Below are 27688 nucleotides of genomic sequence, written 5' to 3'. Positions count from 1 at the left end.
TAACAACTATAGGTCACCGTACGACCTTCAACAATGAGCAAAGCCCATACCGCATAGTCAGCTATAAAAGGCCCCGATAAGACAATGTAAAACAATTCAAATGAGAAAAGTAACGGCCTTATTTATGTAAAACAATGAACGAAAAACAAATATGTAACACATAAACAAACGACAACCACTGAATTACAATAATGTGGCGGGGTTGAACATGTTAGCGGGATCCCAACCCTCCCCTTAACCTGGGACAGTGTAATAACATTACAACATAAGAACGAACTATAAAAATCAGTTGAAAAAGGCTTAACTCGTCAGATAGATAAACTAGAGGCTCTAAAGAGCCTGTTTCGCTCACCTTGGTACATGTGAATATTAAACAAAAGAAGCAGATTGATTCATGACACAATTGTGTTTTGGTGATGGTGATGTGTTTGTACAACATGCTTGCTGCTAATAACATTAGCTCTATCTATAATGAACTTGGCCCAGTAGTTTCAGTGGAAAATGTAAGTAAAAGTTTTCAAATTTTATGAAAATTGTTAAAAATTGACTATAAAGGACAAGAACTCCTTAGGGTGTGTTTTGACCATTTCAGTGGTGTTGACTTATTTGTAAATATTACTTTGCTGAACATTATTGCTGTTTACAGGTTATCTCCATCTAATAATATTCAAGATAATAACCAAAAACAGCAAAATTTCCTTAAAATTACCAATTTAGGGGCAGCAGCTCAACAACGGGTTGTCCGATTCATCTGAAAATTTACGGGCAGATAGATATTGAACTGATAAACAATTTTACCTGTTGTCAGATTTGCTCTAAATGCTTTGGTTTTTGAGTTAAAAGCCAAAAACTGCATGTTCTATTTTTAGCCGTGGCGACCATCTTGGTTGGATGGCCGGGTCACCGAACACATTTTTTAAACAAAATACCCCAAAGATGATTGTGGCCAAGTTTGGATTAATTTGGCCCTGTTGTTTCGGAGGAGAAGATTTATGTTAAAGATTACGAAAATTTACGAAAAATTGTTAAAAATTGACTATAAAGGGCAATAACTTCTTAAGGGGTCAACTGACCTTTCAGTCATGTTGACTTAATTGTAAATCTTACTTTGCTGAACATTATTGCTGTTTACAGTTTATCTCTAGCTATGATAATATTCAAGATAATAACCAAAAACAGTAAAATTTCCATAAAATTACCAATTCTGGGAGAGCAACCCAACAACGGGTTGTCCAATTCATCTGAAAATTTTAGGGCAGATAGATCTTGACCTGATGAACAATTTATCCCATTTCAGATTTGCTCTAAATGCTTTGGTTTTTGAGTTTTTAGCCAAAAACCACATTTTTACCTTATGTTCTATTTTTAGCCGTGGCGACCATCTTGGTTGGATGGCCAAATCATCGAACACATTTTTAAACTAGATACCCCGAAGAAGATTGTTGCCAAGTTTGGATTAATTTGGCCCAGTTGTTTCAGAGGAGAAGATTTTTTTGTAAAAGATTACTAAAATTTACGAAAAATTGTTAAAAATTGACTATAAAGGACAATAACTTCTTAAGGGGTCAACTGACCATTTCAGTCATTCGACTTAATTGTAAATCTTACTTTGTGGAACATTATTGCTGTTTACAGTTTATCTCTAGCTATGATAGTATTCAAGATAATAACCAAAAACAGTAAATTTTCCATACAATTACCAATTCAGGGACAGCAACCAAACAACGGATTGTCCAATTCAACTGAAAATTTCAGGGCAGATAGATCTTGACCTGATGAACAATTTAATCCCGTGTCAGATTTGCCGGGTACTTATACATCCAGACACAAAAAGACACAATGAACAGATCTGAGAGTACTCGCAGATATCTGACAGCTAGTTCAAAGCTACTAACAACTAATAAAAAAATCATGCCTCTAAGACTAAACTATAAAGGTATTTATAAGGGTCCATCATTACCAAATGTTAAACGGGAAAAAAATATCGAGACAAACAAATATGACAAACGACTACCGCTGAAATAAAGGCTCCTGGTTTGGGACAGGACTCGACAGTTAAGATGATGTAGGGCTATACACGGTTGTTAGATATCATGTGGAAATAGCCTGCAATCTTTTACGTTGTGTTAAAATTTATCAAAATTAAAATCAATAAGTACCTATAAAAAAAACTATTCAAAGATCGTACAACGGTGTACAAGTTTAAGTGACGTCCTTTAAAAACATTTCGGTGTTGACATGAATATCAATCATGTGGTCATTTTTAAAAATTTCCTGTTTACAAAACTTTGGATTTTCGAAAAACTAAGGATGTTCTTATTCCAGGCATAGATTATCTTAGCCGTATTTGGCACAACTTTTTGGAATTTTGGATCCTCAATGCTCTTCAACTTTGAACTTGTTTGGCTTTATAAATATTTCGATTTAAGCGTCACTGATGAGTCTTATGAAGACGAAACGCGCGTCTGGCGTGCTTAATTATAATCCTGGTACTTTTGATAACTATTTAAACCACTGGGTCGATGCCACTGCTGGTGGACGTTTCGTCCCCGAGGGTATCACCTGCCCAGTAGTCAACATTTCGGTGTTGACATGAATATCCATCATGTGGTCATTTTTATAAATTTCCTGTTTACAAAACTTTGGATTTTCTTATTCCAGGCATAGATTACCTTAGCCGTGTTTGGCACAACTTTTTGGAATTATGGATCCTCAATGCTCTTTAAGGGCATACGATACAGTTTTGATCCTGTATTTACAAGTTCATGAACATTTGCATAAAGGCTATTTTTTACCTGATTAAGTCAAATATGTAATAAAAAATGTACCTTCATGTGCTACTTTTTGAGTAAAATGAGGTCGAAATTTTGTATATTTGCTCAAAATTCAGATTTGTGGCCGTAATTTCTTTTTGTAAAGAAAGACATAACTTTTTTGTTATAGAAGATAAACACAAATTGTTTTTTGTTAAATAATCGGTAATTTCTGTATTTTATAAATATTCTAAAAACTATGCAGTTTTTGATTAAAAAATAACTCATATTTATTAAATGTTCATGAATTGAGGAAAAAACGTCATTTTTTACTCCATGTTTATCAAAATAAAAAAAAATCCTCTATTTACAGTTTCATTAAATTTGGGTCACATAATCTCCCTGCAAAATGAAACAAAATGCCGTTTTGAAAAATCCAAACTTGGCAAAATCATCTTTGGGGTTTCTTGTTTAAAAAATGTGTCCGGTGACCTGGCCATCAAACCAAGATGGCCGCCAGGGCTAAAAATAGAACATAGGGGTAAAATGCAGTTTTTGGCTTATAACTCAAAAACCAAATAATTTAGAGAAAATCTGACATGAAGTAAAATTGTTAATCAGGTCAAGATCTATCTGCCCTGAAATTTTCAGATGACCTTTGTAGTCAATTTTCAATCTGCTTCCTTTGTTTAATATTCACATAGACCAAGGTGAGCGACACAGGCTCTTTAGAGCCTCTAGTTATTCAAACGACAGAAAGAGTCTTGTTCCGTAGTGAGTACAAATACATTTTATTTTTCTGACAATATACATAATTTTTATATTTTGTTTTTATTCTACGAATTACACCCAAGGGTGACAAGGGAATAGAAATTGGAACTTGGGATTCTTTTGACCGACAGTAAAATGCTTCCAAAGCGAGGCGTCCATTTGGCTGTGCGGGATGTATCAACTTTGCAGCCACATCCGATCAGAATGGGGAAATTAAATCCGATGCCTCGAATAAAGAGAGTGCTGTGCTCTTTGAAAATCAAAAATCTTTGCAACAACTCTTTGAGTGGTCGATCTGTATGTGGCCTGTTGCAAGATAAAGTTTCTGTCCCTATCCAATATACCCTCATTTTCAAGTGCCATTCAAAATTTACTCAACCATAATCCCGGAACGCCTCTATTTCATAACCTACCAATTGTATTTATTATTTTGTTCTCGCCCATACATGTAACATGCATGGTCTATTTGTCACTGGACGTAAAGCCAATCAATCCTACAATTTACAATCGTCACTTGTAACTTTAGTTGTTAAAATTCAAATCATTGCCTCTATTTTTTTCTTTTTAAAAGAAATCGACAAAGTTAACGAACATTTACGCAAAAAGAAATATCTACGTTACCGCTTGCTCATTATGGAAGTGGGATAACATGAGACAAGTAAAAGTACAAGTATAGATAAAGCAAACAATTATATGGAACATTTTATTTGTACAACACCGTACATTGACCTATGGTTTATTTTTTAAAACTGTTATTTGAATGGAGAGTTGTCTCATTGTCACTCACACCACATCTTCCTATATCTACTTAACGACATCAAAACATCAAAGTATTTGTAGTATAAGTATCAAACTAACATGTCAGTCTCTAGTACATATTTGTTTAAGTCTTAAAACTTTTATTCTTCGGTAGAAAATTCAAACCATAAAGAAATAAGGTTGTGCGGTAAAATTGCCAATTTATCAACTTTCCACCAAAGACAAAAATGACGGAAATGTTAGTTTGCTTACATTGCTACTTCATTTTAAATCTCCGAATAACTATTCCATTATACGAACTAGATATTCAAATATTTTTTGTCACCAAAATCCTAATAGGCACGTATCATCATATTGTGTCACTTGTTTTTGTTCAACCGTCAATCCCGCACTTGGTATATATACATATATAGGGTGTATACGGATAATTATTTACGTAGCACTACAGTCTTTTTGATTCGGGTTTAAATTATGTACATGGTGTTACAACTTATATTAAAGCTGCGCATATCTTCTGGATTATCTTTATTTTTTGTTCATGACAGGTTGCTTGATTAGGCATTTTGATAGAATATAAAGGAACGCAGAGTTCAGACTCCGGCTTCCATCTCATAAATGTGGAATTTCAAGCTGGAACCTTTCTATTTCGCAGTTTGTTTTACTTATAAAGAATGCATATCTGATCTCAAGATTTGTTTTGTAAATAATTTTCCACAAATGACAGACATTTTGTGAAATGTTGCGTACAGTTTGCCAATGTTTGTCTTGCTTGCTGAGCAACCAACTGACACATTTACCACACGCAGAGTACGCTATACTTATGTATTTAGCAAATTAAGAATATGATCGAGTTCTGAAATTGTCTTTGAGTTTTATTATTTTATTTTTTAGAATATGTATTTTTTAGGATCATAATTTTCACTCATAATTTTCACAACTAACAGAATGTTCAACCTTTTTTGACTGGTGCATCAAATGTGTCTTTAATTAACAACTGTTTTCAAAATTGTATTGTATCGTCCCCAACATGCATGAACTATTTGCCACTGAACGTTAAACAACCACCAAAAACCGAGCAATTATAAAACTGTTAACTGGATCAAATTTGTAAAGTACTCTTTTTCTGCATGGATGAAGCGATGACACCACCATCGGTGTCTTAAAGGATGGAGTTAAAAACTCAGTTATTCAAATGAATCACCGTCAAATTTCTCATGTTATTTCCACGTGAGCTTTACAAAAATATGAAGGTATTTTTCATGATTTTAATTAAATTTTAGAATTAAGATGATATTTGAATAATCTTATTTTAAAAAAAAACAAAACGTGAATTTAACGTGTATCTACTTCCGGTGATTTATTCATGAACTAGTATATTATAAGATTCACGTGGAACCAACCAGTTCAAGCAAGTTTGAAGTATATATTAAAAAGAAGATGTGGTATGACTGCCAATGAGACAACACTCCCAAGAGACCTAAATGACACAAACAATAACAACTATAGGTCATCGTACGGCCTTTAATAATGAGAAAAGCCCATACCGCATAGTCAGCTATAAAAGGCCCCAAAATGACAATGTAAAACAATTCAAACGAGAAAACTAACGGCCTTATTTATATAAAACTATGAACGAAAAACAAATATGTAACACATAAACTAGGTTGGTCCCCTCCGTAAAACATTCAGTATGCCTTCGGAATATACAAATAATAACCAAGATTTTCAATAACGGCCGGGAAACAGACATAAACAAACCACACCCACTGAAATACAATATGCTCGTTTGGTGTGAAAATCAGACAAAATTAATTTCAATTCACTTGAGTGAAATTTCTATGAACGGGACGAAATATTTCATTATTGCATTACTAGGAAATTTACGACACCCGACAGGGGAAATGAAAATAAAATAATCACCATTCAGATTCCGACACATATTTTGTTTTCCATTTCTCTGAGTAGGAATAACGTTACATTCTGTATTCAATAACGTCACACGTTTTCGGCCAAATTCTAAGGGTATCAATCAACTTTGAAGTCATTTATCTCAAAAACAAGGATGGTGACATATAAGTTTCTATACGTGTATGGATTCAGTATGCAATCCTGGATATTATGTTAGTTTTTTGTTTTTCTCCGTATATCAGGACATAGCCATCCCTTGGAAAATATAAAAAAGTAAGCCGAAAAATAGCCATTTTCCCTATATACCTAAGTAAATTTGTCGCCAAAATTGACGTTTTCTTATGAAAATACCAAGAAAACAAAAATTACATATTCCGATGTAACTCGATTCAAAGAACACGTGTGCCAAAAAGTTTGGAAATCGGGAGATATGCCATTCGGTATCGTGTTACCTTAACTTTGAACTTGTTTGGCTTTATAAATATTTCGATTTGAGTGTCACTGATGATTCTTATGTAGACGAAACGCGCGTCTGGCGTACTAAATTATAATCCTGGTACTTTTGATAACTAATTAAAAATATGTGTATTAAAAAAAAGTTACTGAATTTTCATGATTTTAGATGAATCGAATTTTGGTACTTTGGTGAAAATAAATTCCTTAATTTATGAATTATCTGTACGTTTCGAAAGACACGAGCATATATTTATATTTGCGAACGTTATCAAAGTGCGTGTCACTAGCTCGCTTGGCCATGTGGTTTTCGTTGTGGTTTATTTGATGCCTTGTACAGACACAAACTTCCGTTTCGTATAATTGACTCAAAACTTGAATTTTTAAAATATTATTAGATTTGATATATGGCTATTAACAATTTCGAGACGTTAGTTTTTGTTTCTATCATTAATGAATGTATATTAATATTTCAGACTTTATGTCGACCAAACAGAGGCAATGTGAAGAATTACTTTTTGGCCGGTCGTTCTATGCCATGGTTTGCGGTAAGTTCAATCTGTAGATGAAGAGCATCGCACGTTGATGACAAAGAATTTACGAACTTAATCATTATCATAACAAGTATTAAATTGTTTTTTAATTCTGTATGTATTTTTCTTTATTTGATTGTCGTTTATTTCCCCTTTGTCTAGACTTGCCCACATTATGTTTTATCATATAGAATTTGTAGTACATATGATATATTAAACATACAGACCAACGATATTAATAGATCGCATAGGCTTATTTACACTTAGGGATGGTTATATCAAAAACAGGGTAATACGTGTATTTATGTTATTACAAAGTCAACATGTTGAATTGAGGAAAGAAAAACTTTGTCAATTATCGTAAGCATTATTTTATAAATAACTTGGTCACGAAAGTAGCTTGACTATGTCTAGTTAAAAAATTACAGATTTCGTAATCTTACTGATTTTTGAAAAGTACATATTTGCTTTATGCATAAATTGCTTTGCTAACGTAAATTTTGAGTTAAATCGATTTTTTTTACATCGCGATGACCGTGAGGTCATTTCGATGTATTGTTATCGCCGCAATTTACATTATGCAAATTTGTTTTGGGTTTTCAACCGATCTATAAAATTTATAGACCCGCGGTCATTATCTAGTGCAAAATAACATTACTTATCGCTTGTTTCAAATTCATTTTATCAGTAGATACTCCTATAAATATTTATTAAAACACAAATTAATAATATGAAAATATGTTGTAATTAGTTCTATATAGAAAAGTAAAAAAATCATTGATGATATCTATGCACACGTACCGAAAAATTAAAGCTTACGGGAGAATATGCCAAGAATGTTTTGCGACACTCCCGACAAGCACTGGGGTAAAGCTGATGACCGTAACTGCATTCACGGTCATCCCAAGATGTCGGATGAAAAATTAGGTCAGTATTTTTATTGTCTGTTAAGGTGTTTCTACATCATTTTCTTTACAAAGCATACTTTGATACGATTTAGATATATAAAAGATTCACACGGAAGTCACAAATCTCTACCGAGGAACCTGTATAAAACGGGTATTTGGATTTGAAAAATTCGCGAGGATGACCGTAAATCGTAGTCGAGATGACCGTAACAGGATTAGCGATTCATAACAAGGCTGACCGTAATTGGTTAAAAGATGACCGTTAATTGTTAAGAATGACCGTAATTTATAAAGAATGACTAAATTTAAAAGGATGACCGTCAATTGAAAGAAACATCTATATTTGTATGCATTGTTTTTTGTTGATTTTGTCGCAATAGGGGCTCGGTTAGTTCTTTTTAACTATTTGGCTAGTAGTTGGATGCTATATATGACGAACCATGTATTTGAAGCAGGTCTTATTTTTGTCTACCTTTAGCATAATGTTGTCTTCAAAAATTACACATTTGTTAAGCCAATTTAGTCTTACACAAATGATAGATGAACCTACTCATTTTACTGAATCGTCGTCATCATTGTTAGACCTTTTTATAACAAATGATGCTCACATAATAAATTACTATGGAGTCGGGCCACCTTTATTGGACCACATACGTTTTCACTGTCCTTTAATTAGTCTTTTGAACTTTCCAAAATGTCGTCAAAAAACTTTTAAGCGGAAAATTTGGCTATATGATCGAGGAGACTATGACAGATATCGTAACATTTATCTGAAAAAAATTGGGATTCCGTAATTTACTTAAATAACGTTGAACAATTTACAACCGAAATAACAAAAACTATCATAGAAGCTGCTGAAAATTGTTTTCCAAATAAATTAATAACTGTTCGCAAAAATGAACCTCTATGGCTAACAAATGATGTTAAAAAAAAGATAAGGAAAAAATAGAATCCACAGAAAGGCTAAAAAATATAATAAGAAAATACGAAATGTAGTTACTAGTTTAATAAGAAAATCGAAGGATGATTATAACAACTATTTAATCTAAAAAATCACTAACAGTAACCCGTCCACTACTAATTATAACTGGTGGAAAACGGTTCAACAAATATCCGGATTAAAAACAAACGACGCAAGTGTACCCCCATTAATGGTTAATAACAACTTAATATTTGATGAAATCGAAAAGGCAAATGAATTTAATCGATTTTTTTTTCTTCCCAGTCAAATATTGATGATTCTAGTGCTGTGTTACCTGAAGAACTTCATAATATTAGTGATGACATTAGTTATATAGAACTTACTGTTACTGAAGTTGAAGATATATTGAAAATTGTTAATCCTACAAAAGCTTCTGGCCCAGACCTCATAAGTCCCAAATTGTTAAAAGAAGCATCTTCTGTTTTAAAATATCCACTATGTAAATTATTTAACTTATCGTTAAGTACGTATACTTTTCCAGATCAATGGAAAAGAGCAAATGTTACCCCAGTTTATAAAAACAGTAAACAGAATGACGTTAAAAACTATAGACTTATTTCCTTGTTGAGTGTAATATCAAAGTGTATGGAACGATGTGTATATAAACATGTTTACAATCACTTTATGCGCAATAATATTTTAACGAAAAATCAGTCAGGCTTTACACGGGGGGATTCAGCAGTTAATCAATTAATTAACGTTTCGAATGATTTTGGGAAGGCTTTATATAGCGGTAAAGAAATAAGGGTAGTATTCTGTGATATAAGTATAAAAGCGTTTGATTGAGTCCGGCATAAGGGACTGCTATTTAAACTTCAACAAGCGGGCATACAGGGTTCTTTACTAAGGTGGTTTGAAAATTATCTTACAAATAGAGTCCAGCGGGTGGTTATTAACGGTTCAAGTTCCGAATGGTTACCTGTAAATGCAGGCGTCCCACAAGGGTCCATTCTAGGCCCTCTCCTTTTTTTGATATTTATAAACGATATTGTAGAAGACATTCAAGCTCAAATTAAGCTATTCGCAGATGACACTTCATTAAATATTATGGTTGACAATCCAACAGAAACAGCTAAAATTCTAAATGACGATCTAGATAAGATTTATAATTGGTCAAAAAAATGGCTTGTTAATTTTAATGCCCAAAAAAACTGAAAGTATGATAATTTCAAAAATATAAATAGACCCTTTCATCCTCCGTTAAATATGAACACCCAAGAGCTATAAACAGTAAGTAAACACAAACATCTAGGTGTCTTTTTTTTTCTAAAAACGGATCCTGGAACGACCATATTGAATATATAGTTTCTAAATCTTACAAAAGAATAAATATAATGAGAAAAATGAAAAACGTTCTTGATAGATTTTGACTTGAAAAATTTTTGCCCAATTCTTGAATATGCCGATGTCGTTTGGGACAGAATTTAATTGCTTAACTTGAAAGTATTCAGCTTGACGCAGCGCGTATCGTCACGCGGGGTTTTAAACTTACCAGTATAAACAATTTATATGTTGAAACTATCTGAAAGACGGACGCAATCACAGACTAACTCATTATCACAAAATTTTGAATAATAAAACTCCAGAGTATTTAAGAGACTTATTGCCTGATTCAGTAGACAGTAGTCATGATCATAATACAAGACAGAGAAAAAATAATTCACAAGTCAACACACGGACCCGTTTATATTCTGAATATTTCATCCCTGCAACAACAAAACTATGGGACACTCTTAACTTAAACATAAGAAAATGTGAATCTTTATCATTATTCAAAAAACAAATTAGTACCCAAAATAGTAAGATCCCAGCGTATTATTATATAGGACATCGTTTTGGTCAAATTCTTCATGCTCGCTTAAGAATGGATTCAAGTTCAATGAATTCTCACCTTTTCCTTCGTAACTTAGTATGGACTCTCCAAATTGTCGTTGTGGTGATGTAGAAACAAATTCTCACTTCCTGTTATCTTGTCCTATATATACTAATTTAAGAAAAGAACTATTGGATTCTGTTTCAGTTCTTCCTGTCCAAGTTAACACAAAAACTTTGCTTTTTGGATCAACGGTACTCTCAGATGAGCAAAATAGTCATTTATTTAGTTTGGTGCAGAAATATATTATTAAAAGTAAACGTTTTAACCCTTGGTGTTAATGCTTCGTCACTCAATAGGAACCAAAGCATGTCACACTGTATACATTACAACAATTCATGTTTATTTTTTTTAATTTTTTTTCTCATTAAATTATTTCTTCTTTTTCTTCTTTCACCTTTTTCATATTCATATATTTATTACAGAGCATGCCAGTATTTATAGTTATGTATTGTTCAATATATATAAGTGAATTATTTTTGTAAAGGAGACAGATTTGTAAAAGCAAATTGCTTGTTTCTGAATCCTGAATATTATTTCCTTTGTATAATATCGTATCATGATGAATTATCTGAATAAATATTGTTTAAACTAATGTTGTCTTATAAATACGTCTTTCACCAACACGATTAATTATTTGATACAAAAAAGGTAATACAAAAGACGGATTTTTCTTAGAAATGACGGTTATACTATGAAAGGTACGGTCATCCTTTATAAATTACGGTCATCCTTCCGAAATTACGGTCATCATTTTACCAATCACGGTCATCCTTATTATATGTTACGGTCATCTTGAAAATATTTTAAAGATGATTTACGGTCATCTTAGCGAATTTTTCAAATCCAATTTTCCGTTCTATACACGTTCCTTGGTAGAGATTTGTGACTTCCGTGCGAATCTTTTATAAATTTACATCGTACCAATGTATGCTTTGTAAAGAAAATGATGTAGAAACACCTTAACAGACAATAACAATACTGACCTAATTTTTCGTCCGACATCTTGGGATGACCGTGAATGCAGTTACGGTCATCAGCTTTACCCCAGTGACAAGGACCGATTACTAGATGTTATTGTTTTTCTGGAAACTATAAATGGCTTTTCATAATCAATCTTTCAGAAAAATCGAATTTTTTACAGAGGAGTGTCCACCATGCACTTGCACTGCACTATAATTAGAATAGTAAAATGAATTATATATATACATGCAACCGTTATATTAATATGATATATAACAACAAACCAGTGTATACTCTGGGACTATAATAATATTAGTTAAATAGTCCCATGTATACTGATTTGTATCACTACGAGATAATATTTATTACGTTGCGGTTGAATTTAGTATCGTTTATTCTTCATCCATGCACGAACTTGTATCCGAAAAAATATCTCTGTACATTAACCTCAGTTTTAGGTATAGAGATGTGATCTGTTTCTGTGACATGTGCTTTGGACCATCCACAAGAACCTGAGGTCATTTGATGTTCAGTACTTCAGTACTTTGATTTTTATTTCCACTCGAATATTTATTGATGTGAACTTTTGATATTATATTCATCAAATGTGACTTTCTTCTTTCGTAAATATATTGTATTTATATATTTTTATCATATATTTAGTATCAAAAACAGAAACATTGTATATCTAATAAAGGTTCTTTAATACATTCTATCTATATCTACCTATTTGTATTAACATCAGGTCGGTGCCTCACTTTTTTCAAGTAACATTGGAAGTGAACATTTTGTTGGATTAGCAGGGGCTGGAGCGGCATCTGGTATTTCTTTGGTACTGTTTGAATGGTTTGTAAGTAAAACTTGTTTGTCATTTATTATTTGCATTTATTGTACGGTGTTTAACATTTGTATGGAGGCAATTTATTTCAATAAGCATTTGGATGTTTTAAAAATTACAATTAGTCACAACTAAACATGTACACAATAATGATTGAAAAACAAATATGTTACACAGCAAAAAACGACAAATACGGAATTTTAGGCTATTGACTTTGGACAGGCACATACAGAATGTATCAGGGTTAAACTAGTTATAGGTGACTCAAACCCCTCCCTCTAATCTGGGACAGTGGTTTGACAGCACACAACAAGAACACAAAACAGTAGACGAAAACCAAATGTGGTGAACAGCTACAAACAACAACAAACACACACACAATTAAGTCTATCTTACCTCTTCTTTTAAAAAGCATTTTCTTTTTAATGTTCTTAGAATTGTTTAAATTGTTTTGCCATGTTTTAGGTGATTTTTCTTATCTTGGCGTTAGGATGGATATTTATACCGGTGTACGTTTCAGCTGGGGTAGGTTGAATAAAAAAATAAAAAAAAATATATTGTATTTGTATAAACTGAATTCAAGGTTTAGAAAAGAATGATTCGAAAGAAGTCACCTGTTAACAAAAATAAAGTTCTAAAGAAATCAACTTTTTTTTTTTATAATTTTACGACGAAAGTTTAATGTGAGCTTTGATTTTGCTGTTTGGTAAAGGGCTTTCCGTTTTGAATTTTTCTCACAGTTCAGTATTTTATGGTAATTTACTTTTTGTGCCTCAAAATGTTCTACTAGAATTTAATTTCTCTCAGAAATTTTGTGTTTTTTTTAGTATTGTTTTGGAGGTTTTTTTAAAGTATAATAAGTGCGTAAATAAATACAAAAGTTGCAACATTTTGCACTGAATCAAATAATAAGTAGACGGGATACCCCAGAGATAATTTAAAGAGAAACTTAAAATCATTAGAAACCCGATACAAAGCAAAATGCATAGATAACATACCATATGGTCCCACTAACCCCACCAAAAATTTAGAAGTGACCTCATTTGCTCAAGAAGGTTAAACATATCCTGCTTCACGCGTGACTTCCTTCTTATTGCTCATGATAAGTAAAAAAGAAGTGAAGAAAAATCCTATTTGTTTTACCAGTCCACAACATATCCGTTAAATTGAGAAAGTAAATGGGGAATGTGTCAAAGCGACAACAACCCCACCATAGAGCAGACAACAGCCGAATGCCACCAATGGGTCTTCAATGTAGCAAGAAACTCCCGCACCCGGAGGCGTCCTTCAGCTGGCCCCTTAAAGAATATGTATACTAGTTTAGTGATAATGGACGTCATACTAAACTCCAAATCATACACAAGAAACTTAAACAAAAATCATACAAGACTAACAAAGGCCAGAGCGCGGGCCCCTGACATGGAACAGGCGCAAAATTGCGGCGGAGTTAAACATGTTTATGAGATCTCAACCCTCCCCCTATACCTCTAGCCAATGTATAAGTAAACGCATAACAATACGCTCATTAAAATTCAGTGCAAGAGAAGTCCGAGTCCGATGTCAGAAGATGTAACAAAAGAAAATAAACAAAATGACAATAAAATACATAAATAACAACATACTACTAGCAGTTAACTAACATGCCAGCTCCAGACCTCAATTAAACTGATTAAAAGATTATGTCTTCACCATATGAATATCAGGGACAATCCGTCCCGTTTGGGGTTTAGTATCAAACTATCATAAAATATATGAGAATGTATCCGTGGTCATCTGTGACACAGATACTTTATTAAAGAGGACCAGTTCATAACGGCGAGTTACTTCAACTTTACCAGGAGATTTGGAAATGGCTACTAAAGCACATACACAGTACATTTCGAGAAATGTCATTTCATTCCATTTCGCTCTTGTCTTTCTTTTTTTTTGTGTGTCTTGTTTTATATTGATTTCTCTAACCATATAGTTACTGTTTTTATCATTTAAGGTGTATACTCTACCGGAGTACATACAGAAACGCCATGGAGGGCAAAGGATGCGAACATACCTTAGTATTCTATCTCTCATTTTGTATATTCTAACTAAGCTTGCCGTAAGTGTGTTAAAAGTGCCTCAAAGTTAATAGGTATATTCATACAATAATACAATAATACATATAAATGCATTGATATTTTGGATGTATTTTTTTATATAAATTTAAAAAATAAAATGTGTTAATCGTTCTAATGAAGTAACACACTTTGTTGCCAACACTTGAATGATTTGATGTACGCTCTCGAGTCTCGCGGAAGTGATGAATATTGTATTGTCTTCATGTAACAACATGCAACCAACTTAAGTCAATGCTTGTCGCCCTTCGATTAGCAAAACAAACAATACCGCAACTCGATATTGATGCAGATAACGCTAAAGAGCACGTATCGTAGCGTTTATTTCTCGGTAGAAAAAGGGCAGGGTGTCCGAAAATAGGGCAGAGCGTCAGGAAATAAGGACATGGCGTCGTGCTTTAGATAAAACACTATCAGTAACAGTATTCTATTTAATATGAAGAAAAGCTTTCGACATTGCACAAAGTCCGGACATCGTTCTATCGATTGAAATAGTTTCATTTTTTAGGTCAGTATTTTTGCTGGATCCCTGTTCATACAGATGGCTTTAGGATGGGACATGTATATATCGATTGCTATATTGTTATTTATTACAGGACTTTACACAGTTTTAGGTATATAAACTATAGTATATACAATTAGATTTTATTATAAAATATTTATTTGACGACATTTGAGGACAACTGTTTGTTTTTTGTAAACAATTTCAGAAGAATCTTAGTACAGCTCTCTAGAATTTAGTTGCGATAATAATTTTACAGCATGCGCAGAAAATCTCTTCGCCTCCTTTTGCACTTAACACGTCTTTTTTATACCTTAATCAGTTTGTAATACCATGTAATTGAATGTACTTTAAAAAAACAAAAAAACAAAAAAAACATTCTTATGTTTTTATTATAACCATATACACCATGTTTACACACAATCTGTCATTTTGTATATAATACGCCCCTATTTATTCTTCTGTTGAAAATGCCGGACTAGGTGAAGATACTTTTTACAGGATAATGTAACAAAACTCAACGAATGGTCGGCTTAACAAATTCAACGAAATGAGTTAAAACCGTTTAATGTGCTTTCTTTAATCTAGTAGCAATTACAAATGAAATATTGTACTTTTTATTATGTGAAGGTGGACTTACAGCAGTAATGTATACAGATACACTACAAACATCAATCATGACTATTGGAGCCATCATAGTAATGGGAATAAGTAAGTTAAAGTTGTGAGACTAAACATATCCATTAGATAGTAATGCAAGATGATGATTGCCGTGATAGATATCAATACCCGCTTCCCATCCTCACTGTAAAAGTCTAATTACAATTCACATATTTTTTATTTTTGAATTTCAATTCAGCCTTATTTGTCTTTGCTCTCGAGAGTATCTAATTAGTTATCAAAGGTACCAAGATTATGATACAATACGCCAGACCCGCATTTCGTCTACATAAGACTCATCAGTGACGCTTAGATCAAAATAGTTATAAAGCCAAACAAAAAAGTTGAAGAACACTGAGGACCCCAAATTCCAAAAAGTTAGATATTGCTACCATTTAGTGTAACAGAAAAATTACGTTAAATTGGAAACGTGCTTTATCTAATTCTTCCTGCTTTCCTTTTTGGGTAAATGCAAAGTATAACACACAAGTATAAATGCCGTGAGGATCCCATCCAATATGATTTCATAATTAAAATAAGATATTCAATTTTACTGCTAGTAATTATGTGTTTTTGGAGGAATATTGCTGCATTATACATATTTTCAAACCGAGTATGATTTTATTCAAGCAGTGACATACAATAGCTTGTACTTATGGTACTGAAGTTTTCTTACTTTTTGATCATCTAATAGATGTGTATGTTTGTAATGTGTGCATCATTTCGTTTTGTTGAAAGCAAGACATTTATACTTAGTGGAGGAAGGAACACGCGAATGCAGTTCATGCCGTCCCTAGCAGATTACGCTTCTGGCGACGTCAAATTATGATAAAGGACAAACTTGCAAGACATTTTCATTAATCTTTATTTTTTATAAATAACTCAGTAATCTTAATGCTATTTGATGTACTAACTTCAACTTTAAAAGTACTTTTTAGTGGTGTAGTTATCAAAGCCGAAAAATAATCTTCACCGAATCAAATCTCTGTTTGTTTGGCCGTAAAAATTTTGTGAAGGCATGCAAGTTTAACTCGGACATTTCCGCAAGACATTGCAAATCTATAGTTTTGAATTGAATATCCAGCTCAATTTATTTTCCAATTCGAATTTTGGGAGCTTACACTTAGTACAAAACGATCGTGCTTAAAATTTAATGCACTATCTGTAAAAAAAATATTTTTGAACTGAAATGTTTCAAGTTTCCAAATTAAATTTCCGATGGGACATTTCCGTACATCATAATCTTTTGAAAATATGTATGCAAATTTTAAATGGAGACAGCCATGCTTACCAATACTGAACAATATCATGTCATAGAATGTTCATTCAAAATTTCGAAGAGTTGCGTAAACATTTCGCGAATTGTTCGAGTTTTATGTTTCTAGCTTGTTACATGGGACAACGCTTTAAGTAAACGTTTTTCGGATAATCTGTGTCTTCCTAAGCCTATGCATATTATATTTTTATTCTTTCTCTATCATAATGTAAAAATTTAAGAATCAATCTTTATTTTCATGTATAATTTGAAATATTTATTTTACGATTCTATAAAAAAAATTCCCTTAAAATATTTACTTAACTCTATTTTTCGTGGTGGTAGCAATATCTAACGTTGCGTCTATGCAAAATACGGCTGAGGTAATCTATTCCTGTGATAAGAAAATCCTTAGTTTTTCGAAAAGGTCAAAGTTTTGTTATCAGGAAATTTATAAAATGACCATGTAATTGATATTCATGTCAACACCGACGTGCTGACTACTGGGCTGGTGATACCGTCGGGTACGAAACGTCCATCAGCAGTGGCATCGACCCAGTGGTGTAAATAGTTATCAAGGGTACCAGGATTATAATTTAATACACCAGACGCGTGTTTCGTCTACATAAGACTCATCAGTGACGGTCAGATAAAAATAGTCATAAAGCCAAACAAATACAAAGTTAAAGAGCATTGAGGACCCAAAATTTCCAAAAAAGTTGTGCCAAATACGGCTAAGGTAATCTATTCCTTGAATAAGAAAATGATAAAGTAGCTTAATAAAACTGTTGTATACATTTTTATTCGGTTTTCTATTGTTTTATATAAGGAGCAATGTATAAAAATATCGATTCAAGAGTACGCTTGGATTAACATATATGCAAAAAAAACCATTTAAATGATTATATATATAAATATAAGATTTAGTACATTTTAAATCATGTTTATCTAATTTACCTATTTTTAGGTTTTAATCATGTTGGAGGTTATAATGCAATGAAAAAGAAATACATGGAAGCACTTCCATCAACCCGTGATCTGAACACGACCTGTGGGTTACCAAGGAAAGATGCGTTCCATATCTTTCTCGATGCTGCGGGACAGGAAAACCCTTGGCCAGGACTTGTGTTCCAGGCTTCTATTGGCTGTTTATGGTACTGGTGTTGTGATCAAGTAAGTATTAGTTACTTGATCATTATATTACTTGTTTCCATGATACAAATATCATGTTCTGTAAATATTTACGAACATCAAAAACATTACTGTATGATGGTGATTTTTAAACAAAAAAGATAAACTTAACTAATACAAATTTTACAAATAAACTACTAGTTATTCTTATGTATGCTTACTTAAAAATGAACATACATATAAGCATTTATAAAATCTCTTCGGTCTTTTATTTAGAACATGCACTTTTCGTCGGGTGCAAAAACAATTTCAATTCTGGTATCTATGATGAGTTTATTTACGACCACTGGTCTATGTCACTACTGGAGGAGTTTATATTCTCCAAGGGTATCACCAGCCCAGTAGTGAGCACTTTTAAAGTGTTGACATAAACTATCATTGATATGGTCATTATATTAAATTAACTGTTTACAAAGCTTGAATTTTTGAAATTCTGGCTTTTCTACCTTAGAAAATAGAAATAGAATACCTTAGCTTTATTTTGAAATCTTTAGTCCTCAATACTCTTCAACTTCGTTTTTTATTTGGTCTTTTTAACTTTATTTTTATTCCAGCGTCACTGATGAGTCTTTTTTCGACGAAATGCGCGTCCGGCGCAAATACAAAATTTCAATCCTTGTATCTGTGATGAGTTTATTTATAAGGAAAATTATTACTCATAAGTAAGAAATCAAAAAATCTAACCCAGTTTCAGAAAAATAAATGAAAATGTTCGTTTATAAAAAATTACTATTTATTAACCTCAAGGTTATAGTCCAACGGTCATTAGCTGCAAAAAGTTGTTCACATGCCAAGGGAGGATCACTTGTAGCGGGATACTTGAAACTTTTGCCGTTATTTTTACTGATGTTTCCTGGAATGATCAGCAGGATTCTATACCCAGGTAAATAAACAAAATGATTTTGAAATTAAAACCAAAAATTATAATTAGTATGATGATATCGAAATATGGAGATGATACATATGTAATATGCCGGTTTTTTAAAATCTAGTATATAGAATTTAAATCACTTATACTATAAAACGAATAACAGAAAAAAGGTCATATACGTGGTTTAGAGAAATTCAATTGTTGTATCAGAAATATATCAAATAGACAGATAGTTATACAGTCTACCCAAAAGAAATTAAAAAAAAATCTCAAAAGAGGGACGAAAGACACCAAAGGGACAGTCAAACTCGTAAATCTAAAGCAAACTGACAACGCCATGGCTAAAAATGAAAAAGACAAACAGAAAAACAATAGTACACATGACACAACATAGAAAACTAAAGAATAAACAACACGAACCCCACCAAAAACCAGGGGTGATCTCAGGTGCTCCGGAAGGGTAAGCAGATCCTGCTCCACATGCGGCACCCGTCGTGTTGCTTATGTGATTACAAATCCGGTAAATAGTCTAATTCGGTAGGTCAAATTCATGAAAGGGAAGGGGATTGTAGTTACGACGTAAGGAACATATCCGATATCATTTGTGAAACAGTTATTCCATAACGGTCAACCTACTCGTGATGGGGTCCGTAAAATTTACGAAGGGATGATTTCAACTTCACCATTTGGAACTCTTGGTTTAATAGCTTCTTTGAGCTCAACATAGACCGTAATGTTTCTTCTCATTTTCTTTCCCACGGAGAACTTTATGCAGATTTTAATGACAAAAGACGGAATTTTTTAATTCCTTTGATTAATTTTCTATTTGGTTCTCTCTTACAGTGTACCTTCGAACACGTTCGTTATGCCAGTGCCTATACTAGGTTGTATTTCTGTTAATATCGACAATGTTATTTATCAATGGAACTCCTTTTACGGCTAAAACTGTACTACTTTTACTATGATGTTTAATATATCCTAGAACGAATAGTTCATATGCACTACTGCTTTTTTTATAGGATTAACATATAGGGTTGTGCGGCACATTTTCAACGTTTATATGCCCCAAAATTCTCAGAGTTTTATCTTCTACTAAACTTCTGTACTACCCCTACCTTGACTTTAGGTTTTTCACAGATTTTAATTGCACATCTATACATATATATCTTTACTGGATATATTCCCAAGTTATGTCTCTATAAGATGAAACCTATAGAGCATATCTTTGAACCAGTACGTACACAAAATTGATTACATGAACATAATATATCTCCCCAAAAGAGGCGTGGTTTGTGAAACAGTTTAATTTACAAAGTGCAATCTTTGGTGACGTTTTATATTTTAATAAACTTTATCTATGTATCACTGATAAGTTATTAATAGAAATTATTTTACTACCTCAAATAACTTGAACCCTTTTCATATTTTTGATTTTAAATACAAAGGTTTTGGTTGATGAAGTTAAGCTGTGCACATAGCCATATTATAAACGGAACAATGTATACGATATTCAATTATTTTTAAGGTGTTGCTTAAAGAGCCTGTAAATTAGATTACAACCGAGTAAACTAAAAAGACCCGTTTGAATTAACCTACTCTTCAGTGTTATCAATAAAAGCACTATAGGAAGATCCGTGAAAAATGTCTTCACCAATACTAAATATTTTCACGAATTCAAGCATAACTTATTATTTAGGGTTTACAGTTATGAATACTATCTTGTCGATACTAATAACTGGTTACTGTACAAAGTCATGGTCGTGCGTTCATCATACTGTGAATGACTTCTTTACACTTAATCTATGTTCTGCTTTGGTAAGTTGTCATATAAAAACTCGGTGTACTCATAAGTTGAAACTTGCTATGAACTTGATATAAGTAAATGCAAGTATACTCGTACAAGGGTGTTTTGCACCTTTTGTCGTTTTGTGATTTGTTTTGTAGTTTGTACTGGTCTGATAATCATAACCGTTTTAAACTGTTATTTAATGTGTTGTATGGTATGCTTTTCCCACTGTACTAGGTTAGAAAGGGGTTCAGCGCTAACAAACATGTGTATCCCGCTACACTGTTCCGGTCTATAATAATAAATTACAAGTTGTTAAATTGTTTAATTTTACATTTAAATTCACAAAAGGTGGTAAAGATTATACGTACACATAGTTAGGGACAGAAAAAGAGATGCCCCATCTGGTGAAGTCTAAGGAACAAGTTCCGTATAAGTACGAGATAGCCAAACAGTACAAACCATTGTGGTTTAACGAATACAAAAAAGTAATGTTCTAAGGTTGTTTCTGACATTTCTCTCTGTCAACAAATATGCGTCATCAAAATCAATGAACTATATATCTTGAACATAACATAATTTAACGTAAACCAGGTATACACTTTTTCGATCATGCATGTTTTTGGATGTTTTTTGTGACAATAAATGACGGCAACAATAGTAACCACTGTTTAGAAGTCATCGATTAGTTAATCGATTGAGAGAACACAAATCCGGGTTAAAAAAATAAAACCGAGACAAACACATCAACTATAAGAGGAAATCAACGGAACAACAGAAACACTGTAATGCAACAAAACCAAATATACATAGAAACGAAATATTTGAAATAATTGCCATATTCCTGACTTTGTACAGGACATTTGAAGAAACAAATGGTGAGTTAAATCTGATTTTATGGCAAGCCTAACCTCGCGCTTCATGACAATGTTAAAACAAACCTCATAAAATCACAACATTACATGACAGGAATACTATACAAATAAATGCAAGAAAACTCAGAACAGAGAAATACAAAATAAATGATATAATAGTTCGTTTCGACATGTTACCACAGCAAAATAACGAACACCTAAAATTAATTTACTACAGTACACAAAAACAGCATAATAATGTGAAGAACTGTCACAGTGTGTCATACGAATGTATCGTCGACGCCACAAAAAATAACGTCACAATTGAATATAAATAGGGATTAAGTTAGTGATGGTATCATCCGATTTATTTTATTACAAGTACAAGAATATTAATAAATAATTTTGTAAGTTATTGTGAAATACACTAAAACAATACAAATTATTACTGAGATTCTTAATTTAGTTGCCTCAGACAATATTATGGACTTATTGTTAAAAAATCAAAATCAAATACAAGTTAGGAAAAAATATATTATGTATTATCCTATTTAGATGAAGTTGCTTGTGTGGACCCTGACGTATGTATGAAAGTGTGCGATAATCCAGCTGGATGTTCTAATATTGCATATCCAAAATTAGTAATGGAGTTGATGCCTGTCGGTAAAAATCTTTTTTATAATTTACTCTTGTTGTATATTTTTTTTGAGTAATGAATGTAACCTAATACGTAATTGCGATTCCTGTAGTTCATTTTCAGCAATTAAAAGTGGAACTAGAATCAGTTTTCATTCTATTTAACCTTCTCATATTATAGATATTCCAGATTTCAATTTATTTTTCATGTTCTTATTTTTTTAACTGAACAAATTTAATGATCTTTTTTATACGGAAAAAGGGACTAAAATTATTACTTGTTGGTAATTAACAAACGAGAAGAAGAAGATTACACATAACCTCATAACTTCAGTCACTTAGTGAGGATATCTACATATGCTTTTGGAAAGCGTTTTAAATTACTTTTTAAAGATACAATGTACCAGGTCTATAAAGATACATTCTACGTTATCTTAATAAAAAGGAAAATCACAAAAATACTGAACTTCGGGGACAATTCAAAACGAAACGTCTCTAATCAAATGGACAAATCAGAGGCCCAAACTCATCAAACGAATGGATTACTATTTCATATTCATGACTTGATACAGGCATAAATCTATAAATCGAGATATGATTAAAAAATAAACACAAAAACAAGAGCAGTTTGGTCTTGAAGTTTCTGTTTTGTTTATGTATTGTCTGGATATACAATCAATACTTTTGATCTAAAGGATTGAGAGGTTTCATGATAGCAGCTATGATGTCAGCAATTATGAGTTCCCTGACATCTATATTCAATAGTGCTAGTACAGTGTTCACAATGGATATTTGGAGAAGGGTAAGGACAACATCTACACAAAAGGAATTGTTGATAGTTGGAAGGTAAATAAAATGACCAATGAAAACGAAATAGTTTCACTAAGTATTATAGTTCATATGGACATTGTTTGTTGTTAAAACATATAAAACAGTCTTTTTAAATTGAATAAATAACCTTTTAGAATATTGTAAGCACTAAGGTGATCACCAATTGTAAAATAAAGCATCCAATTGTTAAGCAGCCGAGATAGAGTAAACACTGTATAAAGTTGTAAGAAGTATTTACACGACACTTCGAAATACACAGATATATAATTACTAAACAGTAAATTAACGTTAGTAATTTCAGATATCTTGAGGCAAATGTGTATTTTGAGAGGTGTCTTAAAGAAACTTGGCATATCTTAAGTGAGCAATTTGTCTAAGGACGTCTTTCATGACCAATGATTTTGTGATGGTTTTGTTTAGTTTTTAGTTCATTTAAAGCTAGTGAGTCGATGTTTGATTCTGAGTCTAATTACATTTAACGACAGTGTAATAAAATTGAATCACACTAGTGGATTTAAGTTTTGGTTTTTGTCAATTTTTGCATAATTAATTTATTCTATTACAAAGTTAAGAGAGCCAACATACGTGACCAAACCTTATCTTCTATATATTTATGCTTCATTTTTTATCAGATTGTTTATTGTTCTGATGTGTACCTTAAGCATTTTATGGATACCATTGGTTAAATCAGCACAAGGAGGAAAACTGTTTACTTACATGGTAGTCGTGGAGGGATATCTTGGATCGCCACTTGGGGTTTTGTTTCTAACATCTATTTTCTGGAAAGGGACAACTGAAGCGGTAAAGTAACAATATGTATTTGAATCATCATACCATATATGTGTATGTAGTCGCTATTCCAATAACTACTTGTTCCGTACCCTGTTGTCCGTCTTGTCTTTGTACTTATATGAAGCAGATTTTATACGAAAACCTCTTAGATCGATAAAGTGTCGATCCGCATGATGGATGACGCATGCATAGCTCATGTGACTTTTTATATTTTTATAAGTTATATCCGATTTGATTCTAATTTGCTGATATTGCGTCGAAAAAAATATTGAAACCCTGGACAGAAAAAGATAGATCAGACATGCTTTGGAATAGTATATGATTTAGCCGTATGTTAGATAGGAACATTAAAAATATAATTTACGTTTTCTATCGACAATATAACTCCACTATTTTCACATATATAAATTACTGTTGGGTTTGTCTTTTTTGTTGTTTCACGCTTTTTTGGTTTATCTAAAACCATTAGATTTCGTAAAACAAAAGAATTTCAAAAAATACCCAAAGATGAAAAACAGTTAAGGCAAAACAAAACTAAATATCAAATGACATTAACCAGTCCAAAAGATTGACTTAACTTAAGAACAGTGTTAAGTACTGACACTCTGGGTCGAAATGTGTTAAATCATAGTTGCGTTTTGTAAAAGGAGATAAGCCACGACCATGCCGGGAAAGGACGAATAGTTACTTTATATAAAGTGACACAAATGATTCACATTTGGTATTGAAACATCAATTAGTATAAAACATCGTAAAAATAGAAAATTATTCTTGTTTTTAGTAAATTTTGTATTTTAGGGAGCTTTCTGGGGATTATTGATAGGACATGTAGTTGGCGGCACACGGCTTATACTTGAATTTGTTTATCCTGCTCCAGCATGTGGTAAACCAGAAACCCGACCAGAAATTCTATACAAGTTACACTCCATGTATTTCATTCCTCTTCTGTTGGTGTTGACTGCATCTGCAGTAGTCGTTATCAGCATGTTTACTACTAAAAGAACCGAAGCTGAGGTAGGTACAAATTTAATATAAAATTAAATTAATTTTATTTTTTGTACTTTGTCATTTCATTTTTATAGAATAGTTATGAACTCCAAATATGAAAGAAGTATATTCATATATGAGGTATTAATGTAAGGTTTATGGTGCCATTTTGTCATCCATTACAAGTATTAATCAATGTGTAACGATAGACGTTAGACAATTAAAAATGTAAAAAGTACATGTAGTTCTTTTCACGAGTTATAAAAAAAATAAGTCTTTTAGTAATGTAAAAATGATTGCAATGTAAAAGCTAATTGAGTCAATTTTAGTTAGTAGGTGTGACGTGGTGGACTCGATATGACCCGTATACAGTCAATCGTAAGGACAAAGTTGGTGAAGAACATATGACAATAAAAGGTACTTAAAAGATATTTTTTTTCATGTTTTAAGTAGGTACGTTTGTATGGACCATTGATATTATCAGTTTAATAAAAACTTTTACTCTAAGTGTTTTTAAACTTGAAAGTTTGTTATTGTTTTCTAAACAGAGGATCTTTATAATGATCAATTCATAGCATTTCTATGTTATATTATTAGTTTGACTGTTCCTTTGGTATCTTTCGTCCCTCTTTTATCTGTTTAATGACCTAGGGGGTATGTATTTGTCTCTGCCACTGGGGCCTCACAATTGCTTAATAATTTCTGATGTTTTTGTGACTATAGAATATGTAGTAGGACGGAAAGTGCTAACCAACTTAAGCGCCTAAAGCACATAACTATCCTGATAACCATAGTTATGAGGTTGGATTAGAATCTGCTTAAGAAGATATCAAAATGAAACATGAATATTATTAGTTACATAGTGTGCTAGTCACCTAATAAGGTATATACCGTATTACGTCCCTAGCACACTATGTAACGAATTTATTTTACCGACTATGTTAACGTGTAAAATGTAGACTTGCGATCTCTTAAAATGAGCAATCCAGTCTTCAATCCTGAATAGCCAACGATAACAACTTTAAAATGTTTAAGGTTTAAATGTGTTTAATGAATTTATTTTAATCTTTATCATCAATTTCTTTGTCTGTTGAAAGCTTTTAAGATTTTTCAAGATTTTTATCAGTTCTGTTTTGTTTGCATAAAGGGACGTAACATCACTACTAACCGTGTATGAAATAAGCCCCGCCTCCATACTAACCTAATATATAATATTCACGGTCTTCACGCGGATGCTTTTAACCAATCACATTTCTAGAAATGTATAGGAGGTAAGATAAATATAAATATATATCGAAAAATTGCATATATTAATATTGAAGACTGTCTTAGTACCAGGATTATAACTTAAACTGACATTAGTTGCGATTAAATCTTTTTTCATGAAAGCGGAATTCTGAAACATGGGGCATTAAGCTATCCCTTGGTATACACTACACCTTTCAGTCAGTTTGTTATTCGGGTTCTTGTTTTGCGATTTCTGTTTTTTATAAATATAAATGCATGACAGACAGACAGATATAACATCTTTTATCGTCTGAATGGTATACAATACACATTTTTTATTTATCACAGAAGAATGCGACAGCGATCAACGTCAATCTGGAGGGTTGTGTTCACGTTTCGTGGTATTCCTGTTTGGTAGCAACGATTCTCATCTGACCCAAGAAATACAAGTAGCTGATAGAAAAACATTTCTACAAGAGAAAAGACTATGGAGAATTTTCCTTAACCTGCTTGCTGTATTTCTGATTGCCATAATTGCATTTCTCTGCGGATTTTATCACTAAATTGTATTGATGTGTTAAATGCATTGTACAGTTTCTGTTGTCTACATTAAAAAGTATATGTCCGGTAAATTTGAAAAAAAATACGAGTTACATTGAATCAAAAGAAAAATATTCCTTACATTTCACAATAAATAGTTACCTTTGACTAATACGTATTCATAAAGGTATATATTGAATGTTTTAAGTATACAAAATAAAAACTGAATGACTCATTATCAACAAGACTCTAGTTTTGTCAGGTAAAGCGTTATTATATTTAATCATAGTATATGTATGCATTAAAAAAAAAATGCCAAAAAAGAACTCCTTTATTATCTGATACATACCGACACACAATTAATAAGCGAAAAAATTCTCCTTAACATTCCTGCCATAACTGAAAGAATAAAAAATGAGAAAAACAAACACTCGTAAATCATTTCAGAGAAAATAGAAAAAAAAGGCTCGTCCTTATCATTCTAGCTAGACAAACAGGAACAAATTCATCAAAATTAAAACATCATCGACAATTATCCTAGACAAACTGGGAAAAAATCAATTTAATACATCAGCTCTTCTTAAAGAAAAATCTACAGTATTTACACACACACCGGAAGTTACAGTCGAACTCGCCGCTTGAAAGGTTAGCAGTTGCATTTTATTGTTTATATCAATTAAATTTTGATTAATAAGTTGGCACACCGA

At 32.3% G+C, this 27688-nt stretch overlaps 1 protein-coding gene across 1 annotated transcript in view; it reads left to right on the top strand.

Moving 5' to 3' along the window:
• LOC134706969 (sodium/glucose cotransporter 4-like) overlaps positions 1 to 27226 on the top strand; it is a 28178-nt gene extending 952 nt beyond the window's left edge. Inside the window, exons 2-15 of the mRNA XM_063566368.1 lie at positions 7121 to 7192; positions 12649 to 12753; positions 13207 to 13266; positions 14729 to 14833; positions 15358 to 15463; positions 15982 to 16062; positions 18234 to 18439; positions 19205 to 19340; positions 22524 to 22631; positions 23300 to 23450; positions 24068 to 24236; positions 25026 to 25241; positions 25544 to 25631; positions 26790 to 27226. Of these exons, the coding sequence (XP_063422438.1) occupies positions 7121 to 7192; positions 12649 to 12753; positions 13207 to 13266; positions 14729 to 14833; positions 15358 to 15463; positions 15982 to 16062; positions 18234 to 18439; positions 19205 to 19340; positions 22524 to 22631; positions 23300 to 23450; positions 24068 to 24236; positions 25026 to 25241; positions 25544 to 25631; positions 26790 to 27004 (1818 nt within the window). The 3' untranslated portion in view covers positions 27005 to 27226. The remainder of the gene's footprint in view (positions 1 to 7120; positions 7193 to 12648; positions 12754 to 13206; positions 13267 to 14728; positions 14834 to 15357; positions 15464 to 15981; positions 16063 to 18233; positions 18440 to 19204; positions 19341 to 22523; positions 22632 to 23299; positions 23451 to 24067; positions 24237 to 25025; positions 25242 to 25543; positions 25632 to 26789) is intronic.
• The last annotated feature ends 462 nt before the right edge of the window (positions 27227 to 27688 follow it).

This window comes from Mytilus trossulus, chromosome 2 (genome assembly GCF_036588685.1).
Source record: "Mytilus trossulus isolate FHL-02 chromosome 2, PNRI_Mtr1.1.1.hap1, whole genome shotgun sequence".
Taxonomy (NCBI): domain Eukaryota; kingdom Metazoa; phylum Mollusca; class Bivalvia; order Mytilida; family Mytilidae; genus Mytilus; species Mytilus trossulus.
The sequence above is the reverse complement of the archived record's forward strand: the minus strand, read 5'-3'. Positions and strand labels throughout refer to the sequence as shown.